This window comes from Mobula birostris, chromosome 26 (genome assembly GCF_030028105.1).
Source record: "Mobula birostris isolate sMobBir1 chromosome 26, sMobBir1.hap1, whole genome shotgun sequence".
Classification (NCBI taxonomy): domain Eukaryota; kingdom Metazoa; phylum Chordata; class Chondrichthyes; order Myliobatiformes; family Myliobatidae; genus Mobula; species Mobula birostris.
The window spans coordinates 30,013,502-30,027,398 of NC_092395.1; the positions used below are offsets into that span (position 1 = coordinate 30,013,502).

Consider the following 13,897-nt stretch of genomic DNA (forward strand, 5'->3'; position numbering starts at 1 on the left):
ATTAGTCTCACCATTACAGGTAACATTTCTCTACAGTACACTGCTTTTCAAAAGTGGGAGACACATTTGCTGAAAGATACTCAGATTTTATTGAAGTGTACAAGAAGCCAAATAGAGACACGTCCACACAGCCATGGATGAAAGTGTAATCCACCATTTAACAAGCCGACTGTTAAAAATCGGCATCAGCAAAGCGGGAATCAGACACGTGAAAAATAGTTCAAAGTGGTTGAAGCTGCTTCATTTATGAATAAGCTTGGTTTATTAATAACACTGTTAACATTATAAATACACACACACACACACACACACGTGTTCGAAATGACATCAAAATGATACCGTAGTCAGCAATGTGTCCCATGGTGTATAACAATGCTTTCCCTTATAGGCTTCTTGATGTATCAGAAATTTTGGAGTTGGGTTTTGCTGCCTCACTGATCTTCCATTGTTTATGATAGCGACTCACATTTGCAGCTTGCCCTGAGACAAAGGCATCTCCAAGCACTTTTCAGGCAAGTAGCCTTGAATGGGAGGGATACTGGAATGAACAGCATGCAACGGTTTAGTCAGAGAGGAGCCATTGGAAGATAGGGAGTTGAATGTTGAGGCTAAGATCCTGGGCGAGGGTGTCCCAGCAATCGGGTTGTGTGAAATTCAGCTCCCAGTAACAGAATGAGGAGACCACAGGACACAGGAGCAGAACTAGGTCATTCAGCACATCGAGGCTGCTCCTCCATTCGATCGTGGCTGATTTATTTTACCTCTCAACCCCATTCTCTTGGCTTCTCCCTGTAACCTTTAGCACCCTTACTAATTAGCCTTTGCTTTAAACATACCTATGACTTAGCCTCCACAGTCATCTGTGGCAATGACTTTCACAGATTCACCAGTCCTCATCTCTGTTCCAAAGGAACATCTTTGTATTCTAAGACTGTGCCCTCTGGTCCTGGACCCTCCCACTATTGAAAACATTCTCTTCATGTCCGCTCTATCCAGGCCTTTCAGTATTTGGTAGATTTCAACGAGATTCCCCTTCATTCTTCTAAACTCCAGTGAATACAGGCTCAGAGCCATTAAACACTCTTCATATGTTAACCTTTTCATTTCTGGGATCATTCTTGTAAGCTTCCTCTGGACCTTGTCCAATGCCAACAAATTCTTCCTTAGATATGGGGCTGAAACTGTTCACAATATCCCGAATGTGGTCTGATCAATGCCTTATAAAGCTTCAGCATTACATCCTTGCTTTTATATTTTAGTCCTCTCAAAATTAATGCTAACATTGTATTTGCCTTCTTTGCTACCAATTCAACCTGTAAGTTAACCTTTGGTTATGATGCACTAGGACACTCAAGTGTCTTGCACCTCCAATTTCTGAATTTGCTCCCCACTTAGGAAATAGTCTATGCCTTTATTTCAGCTACCAAGGTGCATGACCATACAGTCCCCTATGCTGGAGAAGTCGGTTAATGTTTGATGTCACGGAAGAGCAGTCAGTGATGGGAAAATATCATGGAATTGGAACAACTTCCAGACACTATCTTGACGAGTGAGTGATGAAGAAGCATCATTGATTCTTCTCACAGTTAGTATTGGAGGTGAATTTGAGATGATCTGAAGGCTATAGTGAAAGTCACATGGCTGGACAGACAACGGTATGTGTTCTTCAGGTGAAGTGAAGACTTAGAGAAGGGCATTGTGCAAGGAGAGGAAGCAGGGCAATAGACCTGTCTAGTTAATAGATGATTAACTCTTTGAATAGGGTTTTGGTTATGTAACAGAAATGCTTGAGAACAGACTTGGTGATAGATCTGATGTGGAAAGTTTATTGCATTTATAGTTGTGACCAAGCCAAGATGCTATATTTGTTTACAGATTCTGGGGAAGCATCTGGGGGAAGAGATTAAACTGGGTGGTGGACAATTGTTGGAATGAGTGGCTTTTTTATTTCTGGTAGCAACCTCAATGTGAGATCACCAGTTGGAGGTGAAGGCTGCAATCAATAGAAAAGATGATAAGAGACTGAAGGGCTAAATGACGTAAAGATGTACATGAAAGCTAACTCTGTCCCTCTGGAAACAACAAAGAATTGTGGTAAAATAACTGATTTCAGATTTCCTGGCAGTTGCTATCTTTTCTGATATCTAGAAAGCAGGTACAATGGAAACTGGTTGGAGGGGAAGATTGGTTACAGAAAAGAGGACTGATTAAGTGTTTCTTCAGAATAATTTTAGTAAATTTAAGAAGTCTTTGGTTATGGTCTGTGAGCTATGACCAAGCTCGGAATAAATGAAAGAAATTTTCAGATGAATGGACAGGCAGGTTGCAAATTCTAACCCATAGTGGGTTACAGAGATGACTGTGTTCCAGAGAAATCTGGCTTTGCTGTCTTGTGCAGTCTCTAAAATTAGAAATTGAATTTTTTTCTTTGCTTTCTTTTAGTTATTTGCCAATCATTTGTGGTCTCTGTTTCCATGTATGTTGGTGGTTTCCCCCCTCACTGTGAATACACGTGTGATCCTATGATGTTTGATATACACTTCTTACTATGATGTTTATATACACTTAAAAAAGGAAGGATCTTTTCCTGTAAATTTAATTTTGGCAAGGGTAATGCAAGTTTTGGGAATCTTGTGATTCCATTTAACTATTTAGGTACTGTAGTTTTCATTATGGAAATCAAAAATCTTGCAGACTCTGAAAAACTGAAAATAATTTTATTTTTAAATAATTTGCATTGTTCAGAAACTTCAGCTGTCCAAAATAAGTTACACCATTCGTGCACTAGATATTTATGTTTATATTTTAATAACCTAAAAATCAGATGATTGGCCTAATTCCTGGTGACTGGTGGGAACTGAAGTTTTTTTTCTACCTTCTGTTAACATTATATGTGTTGTTACTTTTTGAAAATGTTAATTGACAGTGGAACTGCCAAGTCATCTCGTACTTGAGGCTCAGTAGTACTTTATGGTCAGTGTTAAATTGGATTCAAAAAGAGAGGAGAAGAAAGATAATTGCATGAGAGAGAGAGGAGGAAGAGAGAGAAAGAGAGGAGGGAGAGGGAAAAATAAAAGAAATGGTACAAAAGTAAGAAACAAAACTGAAAGTCCTTGAGTCTTCCAAAAGAGAAAACATTCTCTCCACTTCCATCCTGTGAAGATCCCTCATAATCTTAAATATTTCAATCAGGTCAGCTCTCACTCTTCTAAACACAGGCAGAGACCAATCTTTCCTCATGAGACAAGCTGCCTACTCCAGGCATGCATGTGAGTGAACTAGTTCACAGGGATATTGCAGTTTGGCTCATGGTGGACTGACGCACAGATCATCCCATGGTTTGGGGATTTATCAGTTTTATATCTTCTCATCTTCCCACCAGTAATACTGGGCACCATTAATTCAGTATTACTTTTCTAACAACTTCTGCCCTATGAGATCTAATTTACAAACTATATTTTATTTTTGCCAGCTTGATTTCTACGTTACTCCACTTTTTGTTAGCATCCAAATTTTTGCTAATTCATTGAAAACTTCAAAACTTTTGAATGAACGAAAAGCTTCTTGTGTATTAATATGTCACCTATCACCTGCCAGCTTGTATTCCTTCTTTGCTCCCCGCCTTCTTATTCTGGCTTCTGCCCTCTTCCTTTCTAGTTTTGATGAAGGATCCTGGCCCAAAACGTCGACCCTTTATTCCTCTCCAGAGAGGCTGCCTGACCTGCTGAGTTCCTCCAGCATTATTGTGTGTGTTGCTCTGGATTTCCAGCATCTACAGAATTTCTTGTGTTTGAGTGTTAATACTTGGTTTGATTGTTTGAAGTGTTTTTGATACGCAGTATGTGTTAATACTTATAAACGAATGTGTTCTTTCATTGTCCTCGGAGCAATTAATGCCATATGATAGTTATTGAATAAGAAAACAAAGAATAAAATTGCATTTAGTGTATGTCCATCACACTCCTGGCTACTTCTCATTAATCTGCTGGACTTCAATCTTTCTCCGACAGTACCTCCTTTTGCTCCTCTTAGTTGGCTTCAACAGTTGTCACTTTGAGAATCTCTCCTATTAGTATCTTTTTGAGAACTTAAAGAAGATAATAGGGCATGAAGCTTTCTAAATTGACTTAGAAGATCTAATTATCACTATCAAGGCCAGCATTTATTGCTCACCCCAACTGTTCTTCATAAGGCAGTGGTAAACTTTCTAGAGCTGTAGCTGCCCTTCTGCAACGAGTTTCACAATTTAAACCCAAAGACAATGAAGGAATGGTGACACATCTCCAAGCCAAGACATAAGTTTTCAAGTGTTGCTTTGACCTTGTGTGTGGTTGAGGCTGTAGATTTTAGATGACATTGAATTGGCCTTTGATAACATCCTCTACCCAACATTTTGACTTGAATGGAGAAAGATAGCAGAAGCTAATCTGCCATCATCGTATTACGTCATCAGGCAAACTTAGTTACCTCTTCAGACTCGATATTCTAACAGGGAGTGGCATGGTAGAATAGTGGTTAGTGTAACGCCTTGCAGCGCCTGTGATTGTCGACTGGTGTTCAATTCCTGCTGCTGTCTGTAAGGAATTTGTACGTTCTCCCTATGTCCATGTGGGTTTCCTCCAGGGCTCCAGTTTCCTCCCTCTGGTTAGAGTTACTAAGTTGTGGGTATGCTAAGTTGATGCTGGAGGTGTGGCGACACTTCCTGGCTGCCCTCAGCACAATCCTGAGACACAAATTACCCATTTCATTGTATGTTAGAAGTAAAGCTAATCTTTATCTTTTTTTAGTCAAACCTTGTTAGTAACTTTGTCTTGCCTCATTTGTATGACACTTGGATAGTCAAACACAATGACAAAAATGTATTAGTAACAAATTTAGCTGCACAACAAGTTTTAAAATCAATTCTTAGAAATCTGTGGCCAATGTAAGAATTCAACCTGAGCGACTTGATATGTGAAACAAGTGTGATTTTAAAAAAAGCCTAGCTCAAATCAGCTTTGCTGTGACAAAGTTCTTTGCTTAGATGAGGTGGTAAATTACACTGAGATATATGCTTCCAAGAAGCACTGTGTAGTGCCCTCGAAATTCCAAAGGAAATAAAGTTATTTAAATTTTAAAAGACCTTATTAACGCTGTGGGTGACAGGAATAAATTTCTGGCCCCCCCCCCCCACTCATTATACTTCCTGGCCTTTTCTCAGTTAGACTGGATAAATGATTGGCTTATATTTGTGGTAGAGTTGTCATATACAAGATATACAGAGCACAGCTAAAGTTCAGCAGACAATTCACAGTTGCAGGTATAAAGTGTAAGTTATCAGGGAAAATTAGGAGGAAGTAGTTTTGCAAAACAATGATTGTTTTGGTATATGTACAACAGGGAAATGTGTAAATGTATGGTGGAAGCAGAATGCAAGAGCTGAAATTCTTGTACAACTTAGAGGCATTACTGAAAAATAAATAGACAATATCATAAATATTCAGCAAACAAGGAGCATCTGTGGGATGGGAAACAGAGTTAACATTTCATGTCAACAACTTTTCCTAAGAACGAGGAAGTATTAGAAATGAAATAGAGAAAGGTGGGAAAAGTAAAGGGAATTAGAGGAAAGGTTATAATAACAAGACTAATGAAAGGCACAATTTGTCGTGATGTCAGCTGACAGAGGTTGGTAAAAATATGAAACGAAAATGGAAAATGGGGGAGATACTCAGCAAGTCAGGTAGCATCTGTAGAAGAAGAAACAGAGTGAATGAGCGCCAACAGATCTGCTTTCAAAAGAGTGTTAACGGTGCGAAATAAATGAATCTCTTCTGGGATCTGCGATTTTGTTCATGCTTTTATCTTTACACCTTCCATGATCTCCGCTTTTGTTCTTTCTGGTTTTCACCCTTCCTCTATGATATTAGTTTTATTTTATTTCGAACTTGTGGATGGAAGGTTGTTTGACTGAGGCATTAGCTTGACTTCATCTCCACTGATCAAAGTTCAAAGTAAAGTTATTATCAAAGTATTTACTAGCTTGAGGTTCATTTTCATGCAGATGCAGGAAAGTGAAGAAATGCAATAGAATTTATGAAAAACTATACTTAACAAAGACTGATAAACATCCAGTGTGTAAAAGAGGACAAACTGGGCAATAAATAAATGAAGCAAATAGTACTGAGGTGTAGAGTCCTTGAAAAAGAGCTTATACTATAGGTTGTGGAATCGGTTCAGTGTTGAGTGAAATTATCCACACTGGTTTAGGAGCCTGACGGTTGAAGGGTAATAATTGTTTCTGATCCTGTTTGTAAAGGACCTAAGGCTATGTACCTCTTGCCCAGTGGTAGTAGTGAGAAGAGAGTACGGCCCAGATGGAAGGAAGTCCGTGACGATGGATGCTGCTTTCGTGTGGCCAAGCTCTTCATACATGTGCTCAGTGATGGAGAGGCTGCCTGACCTGCTGGCGTTTCCAATATTTTTAGTTTTTATAGAAAAAAAATAAATCTTTTCTTCTTAGATCAATACGTTTATTTAAATACATTTAATTTTGTTTGGTTGCTTTAGTAAATAGTACTGTCTAACTGTCTAATAGTACTACAGGCTGAGTCTAATTCGTATTCGCCTCTCCAGCCTTATTTGCACTCCCATTCACATGCAGATCACATGTAGTAGCTCTCGCTCTCTCTCTCTCTCTCTCTCTCTCTCTCTCTCTCTCTCTCTCTCTCTCAAAACCTTTTGAGCAATTCTTGGATTTTCTGGAATGTTCTCTCACACATTGCTTCTTTTATCTTCTGCATTCTGAGTTAATTGCCAATAGAAAGTGTTACTTATTCACCCTACAATAATGTTACAATTGTAGCCTCTCCACAGAGTTCTATGAGACTACACTACACTGAATAGTGTGTATATGTACTAAATCGTACAGCAATATTAGAAAGTACTATTGTGTTCTTCAATTGCTTAGCAGATGGAGAACTTAAAAAATAGAGATGCTGCATATGTTGGAATGAAAACAGAATTGCTTGTCTAGTCAGGCAGCATCTGTGGAGAGAGGAAGAGAGCTTTTTAACCTAGCATTTTAGCTGAAGAAATCCTGTATGATCTGTCCAATCAAGGTGTCCCCAGCAATATTTTCCATTTTATGCTGGCTGGGGATAAAAGAAGAATCCTACACTTGGTCAGAACGTACCTTAGAATCCCTGCTGGAACCAGAGTTGGATGCTGTCTACAGATTCCCTGGTCTAGATCGCAGAGAGACCGTATTTCAGCAATACTTTATTTCCAATCTCGTGGTTTCTAAGAATGTCTCACAAAGATCCGTTCCTTGGTGCACAATGAGTTTCACCCACTGTTGGCTGGTGAGAAATTCCAGGAACCTGGGTCTTCTACAAAGGGGTGAGGAATGGAGACTAGAGTGGCAAAAGGTTGGAAAGTTATCCATGAAGGAAACCAAAGATGTTGTCTAGTATAATAATAAGTTATTGAAGCTCCGTCAGTAAGCAATGACAGCATTTGGACTGCTCCTATGCGTTTAGGGATATGGGTTAGTACAGAAAGAGCTCTGAGATATCAGCCAGAATCTTATTGAGTAGAATAGCAGACACAGAGGATTGAGTGGCTTATTTCATATTATGTTCTTATATTCTTATGTCCGACATTTATATACAGTGATCTCAATATGACTTACATGTAAGTGTGAGTTTTGTATATCTAGATGTCGCTAATTATATTCTCATAACTCACTAATTATCAGCCTAAAACTACAGCTAGAAAGGTTTGCTCAGGCACTTAAGACAATTTTCATGCCTCTAACATTCCCATTGAATAGTTGGGACTGCAGTTCTGAATGAATGGGGATCTCATCAACCCAACAAGCACAGACTGATCTGAGTCAGATTGGAAACTTCTGTGAGGAACAGAGGGCTCAATGTTTGTGGCACATCCTTCTGAACTGAGCTGAGCATCAACACTTCAATCCCTGTGCCTCAGTTTGAATTCAGCTTTTGGTTTTGTTATTAAAAAGACGATGTGGGTGAAGCAAAGTTTTCTCCTAGTTGTCAGCAGTGGTGCTCAGGAGGTTCTTCTCTATTTGAAGAGTCTCCTGAGAAATTGGGAGCATTGGTAATTTCAGACGTAATGTACATTTGCAAGGTTTAAGTCCGAACAAGAAAGATCACTTAAGGGAGGTAGCAGAGGACTACAGAAATAAGCAGAAGTGTATGTCTGTGCATATAGGAGAAGAAAAATACATTCACAATGAATGATATTGTAACACGGGATTTAACATTCAGTGGCTGTGCACGTTAAGATGCACAGAAATATCAGTGATTAGAACTCTTTGCCTTTCAGGCACACAATGTCAGCATTAAGTACACTCACGCCATGTAAAGTAGTGTATGTTGGAAAGAAAAGCTCACTTTGTGCTACATTAGTGTGCATTAACCTCGTGTGACATTTCCATTTCCCTTAATAACCATGCTCATAGCCACTTTGACAAGAGGTTGTCACTTCAGTGTCGGTTACTGTCTAATCAGAGAGTATAGAAGGGTAGAATTTCATTCGACTGGTTTCAAATCTGGTCCAGACTTTGAGGATACTATTTTAAGGTCAGCAGGCTAAGTCACTGAATCAAGTATTTGTCTATTGGGCAAACTAAGAATTCTTAATTCAAATCCATAAGATCCTGAATAAATCTTATTTGAAATTGACTTACAATACAGGGCATACTAAGCTAAAACTTCAGAGAATGGTGGGCCAATAACAAGTAACAGATACTGCACTGAATGATGACGACGTTTACACGATTGCTTCATGTTTCGTTGTTGGGTCAATTTAAACACCGGCCCAGATAGACTGAAAAGACAGGGTGTTGTTTGGGCCGGAGCTGATTTCGCTCATTCTCCGCGATAGTCATCTCCATGGCACTGAGGCTATGAGGACTTCCCTGGCTGCTGTGCTCCGTGCCCCCTAATATAATGAACAGAGAATTGAGGCTTTGGGCCTAGTCCGGGCTGCTCCGGGGTTCAGATCTGAGGATTCAGTTTTGTTTTGGAATGTTGTTGTTGTTCACTTCAATTGTCTGCATGATTTGCATTTCTTTTCTTTCTTGCGCACCCAGTGTTGGTCTTTTATTTTTAGTTTTTATTCTGTTTTTTTTTCTTTTAATTGGGTTCTTTTAGGTTTCTTGCTTTGTGGCTACCTGTAAGCCAGCAAATTTCAAGGTTGTATAATATATACAACAGGAATACTGCAGATGCTGGAAATTCAAGCAACACACATCAAAGTTGCTGATGAACGCAGCAGGCCAGGCAGCATCTGTAGGAAGAGGTGCAGTCGACGTTTCAGGCCGAGACCCTTCATCAGGACTGACGTTTCAGGCCGACACCCTTCGTGACAAAGGGTCTCGACCTGAAGCGTCGACTGCACCTCTTCCTACAGATGCTGCCTGGCCTGCTGCGTTCACCAGCAACTTTGTTGTATAATTTTTATATTCTTTGATAATAAATGAATCTTGAATCTTGGATAAGTACAGTATTTATCATGCAGACCTAATGTACAAAGCATCAGTAAAACCATTAAATGTTTGACTAAATATTGATACCTGGAAATGGATCACAAAGTTAATTTGAAGCAAGAAAATAAATGGTACTCAGAATTTCCCGATCTAATAACTAAAATAATGAACATGTGCTATTGATGCAAAGCAGCACCATGAATGGGCGCATCAGTGAACAACCATAGACAAATAGATAACATCTGGTACATGAGAAAATCATATTAATGAATAGTCTGGCTGATATGCAAAATGTGATAGGCAAGTGAGCATATTCAAGCTTCAGACTTAAGTACATAGAAACTGATGGGTGGACACTGTGCGTTATGTTTACCACAGCCTTATGTGCTATGGCAGAATTGTGGACCAGTGGAAAGTAATATACACAGAGTTGTAACCTATGGGATCCGATGAGATAAGGGATTTTCTCTAGGTGGACGGGTACATATAATAGACGCAGGGTTTTGTACGTAAAGTAGGTTTATGACAGGTATAGGGTAAAAGACAGTCACATGCTAGGGCATGGTCAAAAATTAGTGATGGATATGTGTAGGCACCAGATTATGAATGAGTTGCAATTCAGTTCAAAATGACAGCCATAGTCCAGATTTAAATGTTAATTTAGTAGCATGGAACTTTAATGAAATCCTGTTATGATAACATAGTACTATCGTGCCATTGCACAGTATGGTAATGAAATTTGGCATGGCACAATGGTTTTGCAGATGATTAGTCAAATGATCTCAATATAACTTGGTAACATCAGCTCAATTCCTGTCAAACAGTGTTCAGGTGAACGTTTACATTTCACCTGCTCATTAGCACTATGTCTCATTTTTTTTTGCAATGATTTGTATTTGCTGTCATCCTTTGGCTCCTGTGCCACCAGCAGGGTTCATATCTGTTGCCACTCACAAACTTGTAGCCCCCTAGATTACTGACACTGGTTCTGTACTGGAAGGGCATCCGAATTGCTTAGGGTTACCATTTGGCTGCACATGAAGAAATTGCTTTATTAATTCCATATTTTTTGTTTTCTTGCACTGAATGGAACAAATACAGGCAGTGTTGGAATATTTTTTATTGCTGGATTTAACATCCGATGCAATGGGCTCAATTTCCTAGATGTTGCAAGAGCACTATTCTCCAAAATGTTCAGTTTACCATGAATAATTACTTGCTTTGTTTTATTATACAATCCAAAGAAAAGACCTACAATTAACAGCCATGGTACAGACACGGAGCATCCCAAAGTGTTTTAGAGTGAAAGGAGTACTTTTGATCAAGTTCACAAATGTGATTGTAAAAACCCTGATCAAATTTTGCGATAACAACACATTGCTTTCTCCACAAATTTGATGGTGAAGTTGCAGAGATATATTTCCTCTCCTCGATTACTTTTGTTAAACTGGGTTTATAGTTGTTACTTCAGATCAGCCATATGAAAAGCGAAGCATTGATAAAGCTTGGTCACTTTTGTAGTCAAGATGTCATTTGCTATGTGTTTGTGTGCCGTGACATATGACGTAGGCGATCATGATCTTTCCATGATCATGTTTGTTCTTGGCAAGTTTTTCTACAGAAGCGGTTTGTCATTGCCTTCTTCTGGACAATGTCCTTAAAAGACAAGTGACTCCAGCCCTTATAGTACTCTTTACAGATTGTCTGCCTGGTGCCAGTGGTCGGAAAATGAGGACTTGTGATATGCATCAGTGGTTCACACGATGATCCACCATCTGCTCACATGGCTTCATGTGACCCTGATCGAGGGGCTAAGCAGGTGCTACACCTTACCCAAGGTGAATTGTAAGCTAACAGAGTCAAGGAGTGCCTTATGCCTCCTTTGGTAGAGACATATCTCCACAACACCTCCCCCCCCACCCCCATCTCCCAAGATGTACCACATGCAGTTTGGACACTGCAAAGCAGCAATATAATAATGATTGGATAATCTGATTTAGAAATCTTGATGAAAGACAAATATTGACTAGGAGGAAAGATAACTCTGCTGTTCATCTTCATCTTCTTATTTCCTCCTGAGAGACCAGGCAGGGTTTATAGTTTAACATGTTACCTGAAATATTTTGGCAACAGACCCTTCTGAGGGTAGATATAAATCATGCTCTTGGTAGATTGGAAAGAGAATTTTTTGTTATTAAATGCATTGGGAGACATTCAATGCAAGCTGGGCAAATAAAATATTCATTTACCATATTAGACAAAATGACAGTGAACAGTTGTAGACAAATTGCCCAAAGCTAACGCCTGGTTTTTGTTGTATTTTGCAGGGCCTTGCTGCTGTGACATGCTCTAAGATGAAGGTATGGAAGGTAGTGGTGGTCGCCTCAATGCTCTTCAGTACCATATTTTCAGCCCTTATTTACAGAAACGTGTCCATTAGAGGGAGAGCAATGACTCCATCCTCATCAGAAGAGCTTCAGCCCCAGGACCCAAGACTGCCACCCAGCCCTCAGACTTACAAAGTGAAATGTAAGGGACCAGTACCTTTTTCCCTGACACATGTGGAAAGGTACATATAGGTCAGCTCATAGTAGCAGTATTGTACAGTAAAAATGTATTTCTGTTTGAGAGTTACTCTTAGACTGACACAGATGAAATTCTTGGCTCTATGGTTGACACTGTGTTCTTCACTGAAATAGATATTGAAGGCAAAGACAATGCCGGTAGATTTATTTAAAATTGCATTTAAGAAGTGGCTCAACAGTCTCAAGTATTAATCCTGAGCTAATAAGAATGAGTAAAACAAGTATATTGGTACAGAAGAGGTTCACCAGGATAAGAGGGCATGTGCTATAACGAGAAGTTGTACAAACTCCGGAGTGTCGGAGGCAGAGGGGAGATCCGATAGAGGTTTATAAGATTACAAGAGGCATACATCGAATAGACAGACAATATCGTTTCCCCGGGTTTGAAATGTCTAATACCAAAGGGCATGCATTTTAGGGGTAACTTCAAAGGAGATGTAAGGGGCAAGTTTTTTTTAACACGGTGATTGTTGGGTGCCTGGAATGTGCTGTCTGGGGTGGTACTAGTGGCAGAAACAATAGAGGCTTTTAAGAGGCATTTAGATAGGCACATGAATGTGAGGCATCTGTATTGTACTGTCTCAGTACTTTTGTATTTGTGTGCTGTAGGACTTTTTTTATTTGCAGTTATTTTGTAAATAACACTTCTTTGCATTTCTGGTCAGATGCTAAATGCATTTCATTGGCTTTGTATCTGTACTCGGCATAATGACAATAAAGTTGAATCTAATCTAATCTAATCTAATCTAATGTGAAGAAAATAGAAGGATGTGGGCGTTGTGTCGGCAGAAGAGACCAGTTTAGTTGGCCATTTGATTACTAATTTAATTGGTTCAGCACAACATTGTGGGCTGAAGGGCCTGTTTCTGTGCTGTACTGTTATATGTCCTGTCTATCCATCTGTACAATAGAAGACTGCCAGAAATTGTAGATAAACTAGTTGCAAAACTGGAGTAAGGAACTTAAAAGAGTAAACATTACTAGAGAAAAGGGTTTTGGATAAACTAATGGGAATAAGGGCTAACAAATGCATCCTTGGGTACTAAAGCAGCATCTTTAGAGACAGTGGATGCATCAGTTGATATGGTCCAAAATTTCCTGGATTCTGTAAAGTTTCAATGGATTAGGAAATACTTCTCAAGAAAAGGGGAAGAGAAAAGGAGCAAGAAACTACAAACAAGAGAGAATCTGCAGATGCTGGAAATCCAAACAACACACACAAAACGCTGAAGGAACTCAGTGGCCAGCCAGCATCTATGGAACAAAGTACAGTCAATGTTTTGGGCCAAGACCCTTCATCAGGACACAGCCAGTTAATGCCATGTTACTTTTCAGGGAAATTTTGGAGTTTGTAGTTAAAGAAGTGATAATGGAATTTTAAGGAAAGCACAAGATGATTAGGAAGAGTTGAAATGCAAACAAAAATGTATAACAAAGTTATTACAGTGAGAACATAATTGGTAGGGTGGATAAAAAGGTATCAGTGGATTTGTTTTTCCAAAGGTTATTCAGTAAGCTTGCTCCACAAGATAAGGGTTATTTGTAATGAGTCATGAACAGAAAATAGATAATGGGTTAACAGGCAAAGAAAGAGAACAGAGATACACAAACACAAGAAAATCTGCAGATGCTGGAAGTTTAAGCAACACACACACAAAATGCTGGTGAACGCAGCAGGCCAGGCAGCATCTATAGGAAGAGGTACAGTCGACGTTTCGGGCTGAGACCCTTCGTCCTGACGTCGACTGTACCTCTTCCTATAGATGCTGCCTGGCCTGCCGCGTTCACCCGCATTTTTTGTAGAGATACACAA

General features: G+C 39.4%; 1 protein-coding gene across 1 annotated transcript in view; it reads left to right on the forward strand.

Moving 5' to 3' along the window:
- The window catches only part of LOC140188020 (neurturin), a 137,136-nt gene that overhangs the window by 102,168 nt on the left and 21,071 nt on the right, over positions 1–13,897 (forward strand). The window contains exon 2 of the mRNA XM_072243918.1: positions 11,827–12,028. Within this exon, the coding sequence (XP_072100019.1) occupies positions 11,854–12,028 (175 nt within the window). The 5' untranslated portion in view covers positions 11,827–11,853. The remainder of the gene's footprint in view (positions 1–11,826; positions 12,029–13,897) is intronic.